Genomic DNA, 12,886 nt, shown 5'->3' on the forward strand with positions numbered 1-12,886 from the left:
GTGAATCCTTATGTGTGAGTGTGTGTGTGTGTGTTTCAGTGTATGTTACTACCTTTACAACATTTCCAAGTTTAAATAGGCACTCAAGAATAAAGTGCATATAAGTTTTAGTCACTTGGTCAAAAATTGCACATGTCAAAGGAGGTGGGGGGCCTGATCAATGGTTAAGTCAGGGCCCCCAAAATTTCTAGTGGTGGCCCTGGCTGGGACAAATTATAGACCCACCATTAGAATGAATTGCACCATTTTAGCTCTGTCAGTTAAAGGCTTTAACCTGGTAGTTTGGGCCCCATTCCGAATCCTGAACTGCTTAGTATCACAGAATTGGTGTCTATCCTCAGACAAGTCCCCAAATGATCCTTGTCCAACATGCCACCTTTGAAAGAAAGAGTGACTGTGATTGTCCAGGTTTGGCCACTATAGATGTCACCTAGCTATAAAGTGTGCACGTAATAGTGATGTGGACAATAGATATATAGCTGTCAACATAACACACACAAAACTAATTGTTGATATCACTGATGTTATAATGCTCAGTTAAAGGGACATGAAACCCAATTTTTTTGCTCTCATGATTTAGAAAGAGCAGGCAATTTTAAACAACTTTCTAATTTACTTCAATTATCTATTTTGCTTCATTCTTTTGATACCCTCTGCTGAAAAGCATATCTAGATTGGCTCAGCAGCTGCTGATTGATAGCTGCACATAGATGCCTTGTGTGATTGGCTCTCCCATGTGCATTGCTATTTCTTAAACAAAAGATATATAAAACATGAAGCAAATTAGATAATAGAAGTAAATTGGAATGATGTTTAAAATTGAATCATGAAAGAAATTTTTTGGGTTTAGTGTTCCTTTAAATGTTAGGGTAAGTAAGATATGCTCACTGATCACTCACATAGAACAAATAAAATAATAACATAGTGCAAATTTGTCATATTTTGTCATTTTTGTCCTTGAATACACATATAGAAGTGTGACAAATTCTCACATACTGTAAGTAATCTAGAACATTCCCAGAGATGTTTTACTGATCATTTTCCAATAAAATAAACTTTTAGTAAGTTGAATCTGTATTTAAATATATAAAATGTAGGCTATATCACACTGTCAGTATAAAGCACAAACAGTAGTTAACTGTTAGTTTAACCACATGGACAATTGCTAAAATAATACTCAGCTATATGTCATTACTTAGACCCACCTCCCTCTCTCAGTGCAGCACACACAGTTCTGTGTCAGAGCTACCTTCAGAAGTCTGCAGAGTAGGGGTTAAGCAGACAGGGTGGGACCCCACTGTAATGTGAGTAACTTGCACACTAAAGTCTGTGTCTGTATGAGCAGTAGCTGTAGTACGATGGCTGGAGGACACTGGCTGCTGCAGATCCTGCTGCTTCTGGCGGTTACCCTGCACAACAAGGGGACTAGAGGTAAGATGAGATAACGGGAACAAGGTGCAAGATTTGGGGGAGATCTGAGTAATTGTTTCTATAAAACACAGGTTTCTGTACAAAATGCAAAAAGAGTGAGACTTTTATTTTGAACAGCAATTTGTACAAAATGAAAAAGTCTTTAGAACAAAGCAGTTTCTTATTTCACTTAATTCACTTTAGGATATCAAACTAGCTCCCACTCTGTTCACTTGCACTGTATGAAGAAATAGATCACTACCCTCCTCTCACTCTGCACTTCACCATAACGTGCACAGATATTTCTCACTCTGATCTATATAAAATGCAGAGCTAGCTCTCCTTCTAGTCCTCTCTAGAAATTGCACCATTAATGTGCACAGCTATCTTGTACTCCAATCTATAAAAAGCAACTACTCCTCAGCTATTACTTTCTAACCGTAACTTATAGAGTTATCTCTCATTCTATAATACACACAGCTATCTCTCATGCTACTTCTTTTTAAAACACACAGCTATCTCTCTATCTGTAACACACACAGCTATCTGACACTGCTTCACTCTATATTATACACAGCTATCTCTCATGCTACTCCTTTTTTTAAAACACACATGCATAGCTATCTCTCACACTATGCCTTTCTATAATACACACAGCTGTATATTTCTTTACTCCTCTCTTTATAACACACACAGCTATCTGTCACTCATCTCTACTCCTTTTCAAATAGGTATGTTTCATTCATTTATTCTCTATAACACACAATTATAGCTCTCTATAATCTGCAAAGCCATCTTTCACTAATCTCTTGTCTCTAAAATTCACAACTATTTCAAACTCCTCTCTATAACATGCACAGATATCACTTGATTTGCTCTTCTCTATAATACACACAGCTATTTCTCACACATGTTCACCAATCTCTCACTCCTCTCTGCAAGATACACAGCTATCTCATTTTGTTCCACTGTATAACATGCACAGTTATCTATCACTCAGGTACTCTATGTAAATTACAGAGCTATTTTACTCTGCCCCTCTCTATTAAAAGCACAGCTACTTATCCCTCAGGTACTCTCTATAAGATACACAGCTATCTCACTCTGCTCCTCTCTATAACATGCACAGCTACCTATCCCTCAGGTACTCTCTATAAGATACACAGCTATCTCACTCTGCTCCTCTCTATAACATGCACAGCTACCTATCCCTCAGGTACTCTCTATAAGATACATAGCTATCTCACTCTGCTCCTCTCTATAACATGCATAATTACCTATCCCTCAGGTACTCTCTATAAGATACACAGCTATCTCACTCTGCTCCTCTCTATAACATGCATAATTACCTATCCCTCAGGTACTCTCTATAATATACACAGCTATCTCACTCTGCTCCTCTCTATAACATGCATAATTACCTATCCCTCAGGTACTCTCTATTATATACACAGCTATCTCACTCTGCTCCTCTCTATAACATGCATAATTACCTATCCCTCAGGTACTCTCTATAAGATACACAACTATCTCACTCTGCTCCTCTCTATAACATGCATAATTACCTATCCCTCAGGTACGCTCTATAAGATACACAGCTAGCTCACGCTGCTCCTCTCTATAACATGCATAATTATCTATCCCTCAGGTACTCTCTATAAGATACACAGCTAGCTCATTCATGTGCCTCTCTATTACAAGCACAGCTACCTATCACTCAGGTACTCTCTATAAGATACACAGCTATCTCACTCTGCTCCTCTCTATAATATGCATAATTACCTATCCCTCAGGTACTCTCTATAAGATACACAGCTAGCTCATTCATGTGCCTCTCTATTACAAGCACAGCTACCTATCACTCAGGTACTCTCTATAAGATACAAAGCTATCTCACTCTGCTCCCATCTATAATATGCATAATTACCTATCCCTCAGGTACTCTCTATAAGATACACAGCTATCTCACTCTGCTCCTCTCTATAACATGCATAATTACCTATCCCTCAGGTACTCTCTATAAGATACACAGCTATCTCACTCTGCTCCTCTCTATAACATGCATAATTACCTATCCCTCAGGTACCCTATATAAGATACACAGCTATCTCACTCTGCTCCTCTCTATTGCACGCACAGTTACTTATCACTTAGATACTCTCTATAAGATACACAGCTATCTCACTCTGCTCCTCTATATAACATGCATAATTACCTGTCCCTCAGATACTCTCTATAAGAAACACAGCTATCTCACTCTGCTCCTCTCTATAACATGCATAATTACCTATCCCTCAGGTACCCTATGTAAGATACACAGCTATCTCACTCTGCTCCTCTCTATAACATGCATAATTACCTATCCCTCAGGTACTCTCTATAAGATACACAGCGATCTCACTCTGCTCCTCTCTATAACATGCATAATTACCTATCCCTCAGGTACTCTCTATAAGATACACAGCTATCTCACTCTGCTCCTCTATATAACGTGCATAATTACCTATCCCTAAGGTACTCTATGTAAGATACACAGCTATCTCACTCTGCTCCTCTCTATAACATGCATAATTACCTATCCCTCAGGTACTCTCTATAACAGTGCTTTCCAAACTGTGTGTCTGGACACACTAGTGTGTCGGCAGCAGTGTGTAGGTGTGTCCCTGCTTCAGCACAAATTTTTTTAAATTTAATTTTTTTTAACAATTTTTTTTGGGTTTCTGACTTTCCACCTGCCTGCTACGCATATCACATGGTTGACACGTGATTGATACCTAGGGGGTCACAGATCATCTTAACCTATTGTCGCAGCTCAGTGGGAACTGAAACTATTCCCATTGGCGGCTTTGGCGGCACATTGGCTCCTGACTGCACGTGTAGTCTCCTCAATCGGCTCGTGACTGCATGTATAGTCAGTGAGTGGGACAGCAGTGTGTTTGCAGCGTGGGCAGTAGTGAATCGGACTCACCGAGCTCTGAGGGTGGCAGCTTAAACGTTGAGCTGAAGTCAGAAGTCAGTGGGGGTTTTTTACAGCTAGCTCCCAGTAGTGCATTGTTGCTCCTCCTCTTGGTATATGGATAGAAAGGGGAAGCTTAAAAATGCTTAATGATGAAATGCGAGTGTCTTTATCTAATATTCCACCAAATATTCAGAAATTGTGTTCATCCCATCAACCTCATACATCCCATTAAAATAGTAATTAGCTATTGGTGTTATTAAACTTTTTTTTAATTCTTGCACATACATACTGTTACTTGTAAATACATTTCGTTATTATATGATTTATGTATGTGTCCGTATCTCTTAAAACAAGTTAGTTTAACCTTTTGTTTGCTAGTACAACTGAGTTACTGTGTCACAAAATGATTTAGGTCTAAAAAGTGTGTCGCCAACATGAAAAGTTTGGAAAGCTCTGCTCTATAAGATACACAGCTATCTCACTCTGCTCCTCTATATAACATGCATAATTACCTATGCAAGATTTGGGGGAGATCAGAGTAATTGTTTCTATAAAACACAGATTTCTGTACAAAATGCAAAAAGAGTGAGACTTTTATTTTGAACAGCAATTTGTACAAAATGAAAAAGTCTTTAGAACAAAGCAGTTTCTTATTTCACTTAATTCACTCTAGGGTATCAAACTAGCTCCCACTCTGTTCACTTGCACTGTATGAAGAAATAGATCACTACCCTCCTCTCACTCTGCACTTCACCATAACGTGCACAGATATTTCTCACTCTGATCTATATAAAATGCAGAGCTAGCTCTCCTTCTAGTCCTCTCTAGAAATTGCACAATTAATGTGCACAGCTATCTTGTACTCCAATCTATAAAAAGCAACTACTCCTCTCTAGAACACAAACAGCTATTACTTTCTAACCGTAACTTATAGAGTTATCTCTCATTCTATAATATACACAGCTATCTCTCATGCTACTTCTTTTTAAAACACACAGCTATCTCTCTATCTGTAACACACATAGCTATTACTTTCTAACCGTAACTTATAGTTATCCCTCATTCTATAATATACACAGCTATCTCTCATGCTACTTCTTTTTAAAACACACAGCTATCTCTCTATCTGTAACACACACAGCTATCTGACACTGCTTCACTCTATATTATACACAGCTATCTCTCATGCTACTCCTTTTTTTAAAACACACATGCATAGCTATCTCTCACACTATGCCTTTCTATAATACACACAGCTGTATATTTCTTTACTCCTCTCTTTATAACACACACAGCTATCTGTCACTCGTCTCTACTCCTTTTCAAATAGGTATGTTTCATTCATTTATTCTCTATAACACACAATTATAGCTCTCTATAATCTGCAAAGCCATCTTTCACTAATCTCTTGTCTCTAAAATTCACAACTATTTCAAACTCCTCTCTATAACATGCACAGATATCACTTGATTTGCTCTTCTCTATAATACACACAGCTATTTCTCACACATGTTCACCAATCTCTCACTCCTCTCTGCAAGATACACAGCTATCTCATTTTGTTCCACTGTATAACATGCACAGTTATCTATCACTCAGGTACTCTATGTAAATTACAGAGCTATTTTACTCTGCCCCTCTCTATAACATGCACAGCTACCTATCCCTCAGGTACTCTCTATAAGATACACAGCTATCTCACTCTGCTCCTCTCTATAACATGCACAGCTACCTATCCCTCAGGTACTCTCTATAAGATACATAGCTATTTCACTCTGCTCCTCTCTATAACATGCATAATTACCTATCCCTCAGGTACGCTCTATAATATACACAGCTATCTCACTCTGCTCCTCTCTATAACATGCATAATTACCTATCCCTAAGGTACTCTCTATAAGATACACAGCTAGCTCATTCATGTGTCTCTCTCTATTACAAGCACAGCTACCTATCACTCAGGTACTCTCTATAAGATACACAGCTATCTCACTCTGCTCCTCTCTATAATATGCATAATTACCTATCCCTCAGGTACTCTCTATAAGATACACAGCTAGCTCATTCATGTGCCTCTCTATTACAAGCACAGCTACCTATCACTCAGGTACTCTCTATAAGATACAAAGCTATCTCACTCTGCTCCCATCTATAATATGCATAATTACCTATCCCTCAGGTACTCTCTATAAGATACACAGCTATCTCACTCTGCTCCTCTCTATAACATGCATAATTACCTATCCCTCAGGTACTCTCTATAAGATACACAGCTATCTCACTCTGCTCCTCTCTATAACATGCATAATTACCTATCCCTCAGGTACCCTATATAAGATACACAGCTATCTCACTCTGCTCCTCTCTATTGCACGCACAGTTACTTATCACTTAGATACTCTCTATAAGATACACAGCTATCTCACTCTGCTCCTCTATATAACATGCATAATTACCTGTCCCTCAGATACTCTCTATAAGAAACACAGCTATCTCACTCTGCTCCTCTCTATAACATGCATAATTACCTATCCCTCAGGTACCCTATGTAAGATACACAGCTATCTCACTCTGCTCCTCTCTATAACATGCATAATTACCTATCCCTCAGGTACTCTCTATAAGATAAACAGCGATCTCACTCTGCTCCTCTCTATAACATGCATAATTACCTATCCCTCAGGTACTCTCTATAAGATACACAGCTATCTCACTCTGCTCCTCTATATAACATGCATAATTACCTATCCCTAAGGTACTCTATGTAAGATACACAGCTATCTCACTCTGCTCCTCTCTATAACATGCATAATTACCTATCCTTCAAGTACTCTCTATAAGATACACAGCTATCTCACTCTGCTCCTCTCTATAATATGCATAATTACCTATCCCTTAGGTACTATCTATAAGATACACAGCTATCTCACTCTGCTCCTCTCTATAATATGCATAATTACTCATCCCTCAGGTACCCTATGTAAGATACACAGCTATCTCACTCTGCTCCTCTCTATAACATGCATAATTACCTATTCCTCATGTACTCTCTATAAGATACACAGCTATCTCACTCTGCTCCTCTCTATAACATGCATAATTACCTATCCCTAAGGTACTCTCTATAAGATACACAGCTATCTCACTCTGCTCACCTCTATTGCACGCACACCTACTTATCACTCAGGTACTCTCTATAAGTTACACAGCTATCTCACTCTGTTCCTCTTTATAACATGCATAATTACCTATCCATCAGGTACTCTCTATAAGATACACAGCTATCTCACTCTGCTCTTCTCTATAACATGCATAATTACCTATCCCTCAGGTACCCTATGTAAGATACACCGCTATATAACATGCATAATTACCTATCCCTCAGGTACTCTCTATAAGATACACAGCTATCTCACTCTGCTCCTCTATATAACATGCATATTTACCTATCCCTCAGGTACCCTATGTAAGATACACAGCTATCTCACTCTGCTCACCTCTATTGCACGCACAGCTACTTATCACTCAGGTACTCTGTATAAGTTACACAGCTATCTCACTCTGTTCCTCTCTATAACTTGCATAATTACCTATCCTTCAGGTACTCGCTATAAGATACACAGCTATCTCACTCTGCTCCCCTCTATACCATGCATAATTACCTATCCCTCAGGTACTTTCTATAAGATACACAGCTATCTCACTCTGCTCCTCTATATAACATGCATAATTACCTATCCCTCAGGTACTCTCTATAAGATACACAGCTATCTCACTCTGCTCCTCTATATAGCATGCATAATTACCTATCCCTCAGGTACTCTCTATAAGATACACAGCTATCTCAATCTGCTCCTCTGTATAACATGCATAATGACCTATCCTTCAGGTACTCTCTATAAGATACACAGCTATCTCACTCTGCTCCTCTCAATAACATGCATAATTACCTATCCCTCAGGTACTCTCTATAAGATACACAGCTATCTCACTCTGCTCCTCTATATAACATGCATAATTACCTATCCCTCAGGTACTCTCTATAAGATACAAAGCTATCTCACTCTGCTCCTCTCTATAACATGCATAATTACCTATCCCTCAGGTACTCTCTATAAGATACACAGCTATCTCACTCTGCTCCTCTGTATAACATGCATAATGACCTATCCTTCAGGTACTCTCTATAAGATACACAGCTATCTCACTCTGCTCCTCTCAATAACATGCATAATTACCTATCCCTCAGGTACTCTCTATAAGATACACAGCTATCTCACTCTGCTCCTCTCTATAACATGCATAATTACCTATCCCTCAGGTACTCTCTATAAGATACACAGCTATCTCACTCTGCTCCTCTCTATAACATGCATAATTACCTATCCCTCAGATACGCTCTATAAGATACACAGCTATCTCACTCTGCTCCTCTCTATAATATGCATAATTACCTATCCCTCAGGTACTCTCTATAAGATACACAGCTAGCTCACGCTGCTCCTCTCTATAACATGCATAATTACCTATCCCTCAGGTACTCTCTATAAGATACACAGCTAGCTCATTCATGTGTCTCTCTATTACAAGCACAGCTACCTATCACTCAGGTACTCTCTATAAGATACACAGCTATCTCACTCTGCTCCTCTCTATAATATGCATAATTACCTATCCCTCAGGTACTCTCTATAAGATACACAGCTAGCTCATTCATGTGCCTCTCTATTACAAGCACAGCTACCTATCACTCAGGTACTCTCTATAAGATACAAAGCTATCTCACTCTGCTCCCATCTATAATATGCATAATTACCTATCCCTCAGGTACTCTCTATAAGATACACAGCTATCTCACTCTGCTCCTCTCTATAACATGCATAATTACCTATCCCTCAGGTACTCTCTATAAGATACACAGCTATCTCACTCTGCTCCTCTCTATAACATGCATAATTACCTATCCCTCAGGTACCCTATATAAGATACACAGCTATCTCACTCTGCTCCTCTCTATTGCATGCACAGTTACTTATCACTTAGATACTCTCTATAAGATACACAGCTATCTCACTCTGCTCCTCTATATAACATGCATAATTACCTGTCCCTCAGATACTCTCTATAAGAAACACAGCTATCTCACTCTGCTCCTCTCTATAACATGCATAATTACCTATCCCTCAGGTACCCTATGTAAGATACACAGCTATCTCACTCTGCTCCTCTCTATAACATGCATAATTACCTATCCCTCAGGTACTCTCTATAAGATACACAGCGATCTCACTCTGCTCCTCTCTATAACATGCATAATTACCTATCCCTCAGGTACTCTCTATAAGATACACAGCTATCTCACTCTGCTCCTCTATATAACATGCATAATTACCTATCCCTAAGGTACTCTATGTAAGATACACAGCTATCTCACTCTGCTCCTCTCTATAACATGCATAATGACCTATCCCTCAGGTACTCTCTATAAGATACACAGCTATCTCACTCTGCTCCTCTATATAACATGCATAATTACCTATCCCTCGGGTACTCTCTATAAGATGCACAGCTATCTCACTCGGCTCCTCTCTATAACATGCATAATTACCTATCCCTCAAGTACTCTCTATAAGATACACAGCTATCTCACTCTGCTCCTCTCCATAATATGCATAATTACCTATCTCTTAGGTACTATCTATAAGATACACAGCTATCTCACTCTGCTCCTCTCTATAATATGCATAATTACCTATCCCTCAGGTACCCTATGTAAGATACACAGCTATCTCACTCTGCTCCTCTCTATAACATGCATAATTACCTATTCCTCATGTACTCTCTATAAGATAAGTAACAAATGTAGGTAGCAAGAGTATTCACTGTAAGTTTGTCCTGTACGCTAATAGTTGCGTTATGTTAGTGAAGCTTCTTAAGCCTTTGAGTACAGTTAGGATGGCGGTCTTAAAGCAGCTAGTTAGTAGTATGGTAATCAGTCCTGTTTATCAAACAGCAAATACACTGTTTACACAAAGTTCATAGGTGGGTCGGTATGTAGCGGACACAAGCTCATGTGCTGGCTGTAACAAACAAATACCAAACTTGGGCTCGGCAGCCCTTCCCGGATAAATGCAGTTATCAAGCACTGTGCACCATACAGAGATATAATGCCACGGCGGGCCCTCGCTACATACCTGTTCCCATACTTTAGTTCCGTGTCAGGATCCTTCTCTAGGTAGCGTGTACGGGTGTTTACCAGAGACTAGCAGGGAAACCAGGTTCCGCTCCTTGACCCTTCCGCTTGCTTGTGCTCCTGAGCCCCAGATTCCTCTGTTCGATCCAACTTGCGGTACGTCAATGACGTCATGGACAGGTGTGTGCTTGCCAGCCAATCCTATTGCGACTTCGATAGACCTGATTCGGCGTGGTGCAAATGGCAAGTAGATAATTTTCAAAGAACAAGAGAGCACCAACGCCGTTAAATAAAACAAAATTCTTTATTCCATAAAGTTAAAAACGTTACAGGACAGCAGTACCCTGTAATTAGTTAGATCAAGTGTAGAAAAATTGGCTTACGCGTTTCAGCATATAGCCGTAGTCATGTAAACCATGTGAACATCTGACTAGAACAAAAACTTTCTCCTCCAATGTGACAGGAGAAACTTTTAAGATAAAGTCATGTATGAACTGTATGTCTACAGAGGTTGTATATCTACTATATTGCATAGAATGTGGAATGCAATATGTAGGTCTCACCTCTAGAGACATAAAATCCTGAATAAGGGAACATCTATCAACTATCACAAGAGGAAAGTCTAGCACTCCATTGGTATGTCACTTTAAAAACAGACACAAGGGATCTATACACACCTTGCGATGGTGTGCGATAGAAAAAGTAAAACTTCCCAAAAGAGGAGGTAATATTGAGAAATTGTTGGCTAAAAGAGAAGCATTTTGGATGTTCAGACTCAGAACACGACATCCAGAGGGTCTGAACTCCAAATATGACTTGATAAACTACTGGGAATAATTTGGTATCTGTGTCAATTATTTCTATAGTCTGAACAAGAAAGGAGACAGTATTCCATTCCTTTGAGGTCCTTGTTACTTATATGTATACAATAATTTCTCTCTAGTCAAACAAAGTGATAACATAGAATCACCCCTTTCCCATCATACCTAGACATTTTCTGAGAATTATAACATCCTAATCTGTTCTATATTTTTCTTACAACAATTTCCCATAAACATTAAAACAAAGAAATCTAATAGTTAACAATGTTACATTGTACCTATCCTTACTAATCGAGTATTTTGTATATTGTATCAAGCAACCAATTACTATATATATTGGTTGCTACACTCCAATAAGGATTAAGAGTAACTAGGGAATATGTTATAGAGAGTAATACTAACTTACCCACTTAAATAGCAACATGGCTTAACGGAGGGTAATAGGACACATAGTGTATTTAGAAAACATCATTCACTTATATCCACAATGTATCTTTCATATTGAGTTTTGTTTTGTTATTTGTCAGCACATATGCCCTGTGAATAGGGATTATTGTGTACATATGTTTTCGCAATCAATGACTGTGCTGAACACTAACAACAAAAATCCCAGCCTGGCATTGGCTAATTAGTTAGAGGTGGAGTTTGGATAACCAATAACATTTTAGGCAGTACTTTTTAAACCGAAGTGTATCACAAAATGACAGGCTATGACTACGGCTATATGCTGAAACGCGTAAGCCAATTTTTCTACACTTGATCTAACTAATTACAGGGTACTGCTGTCCTGTCACTCTGCTCCTCTCAATAACATGCATAATTACCTATCCCTCAGGTACTCTCTATAAGATACACAGCTATCTCACTCTGCTCCTCTATATAACATGCATAATTACCTATCCCTCAGGTACCCTATGTAAGATACACATCTATCTCACTCTGCTCACCTCTATTGCACGCACAGCTACTTATCACTCAGGTACTCTGTATAAGTTACACAGCTATCTCACTCTGTTCCTCTCTATAACTTGCATAATTACCTATCCTTCAGGTACTCTCTATATGATACACAGCTAGCTCACTCTGCTCCCCTCTATACCATGCATAATTACCTATCCCTCAGGTACTTTCTATAAGATACACAGCTATCTCACTCTGCTCCTCTATATAACATGCATAATTACCTATCCCTCAGGTACTATCTATAAGATACACAGCTATCTCACTTTGCTCCTCTCAATAACATGCATAATTACCTATCCCTCAGGTACTCTCTATAAGATACACAGCTATCTCACTCTGCTCCTCTATATAACATGCATAATTACCTATCCCTCAGGTACTCTCTATAAGATACACAGCTATCTCACTCTGCTCCTCTCTATAACATGCATAATTACCTATCCCTAAGGTACTCTCTATAAGATACACAGCTATCTCACGCTGCTCCTCTCTATAACATGCATAATTACCTATCCCTAAGGAACTCTCTATAAGATACAC

The 12,886-nt window shown here is 38.9% G+C and overlaps 1 protein-coding gene across 1 annotated transcript in view; it reads left to right on the top strand.

Annotated features, from left to right (window-relative positions):
• The first annotated feature begins 1,301 nt into the window (after positions 1 to 1,301).
• The window catches only part of CSPG4 (chondroitin sulfate proteoglycan 4), a 185,182-nt gene continuing 173,597 nt past the window's right edge, over positions 1,302 to 12,886 (top strand). Inside the window, exon 1 of the mRNA XM_053717343.1 lies at positions 1,302 to 1,431. Coding sequence (XP_053573318.1) covers positions 1,338 to 1,431 — 94 coding nt within the window. The 5' untranslated portion in view covers positions 1,302 to 1,337. The remainder of the gene's footprint in view (positions 1,432 to 12,886) is intronic.

Source organism: Bombina bombina, chromosome 6, assembly GCF_027579735.1.
Source record: "Bombina bombina isolate aBomBom1 chromosome 6, aBomBom1.pri, whole genome shotgun sequence".
NCBI lineage: Eukaryota > Metazoa > Chordata > Amphibia > Anura > Bombinatoridae > Bombina > Bombina bombina.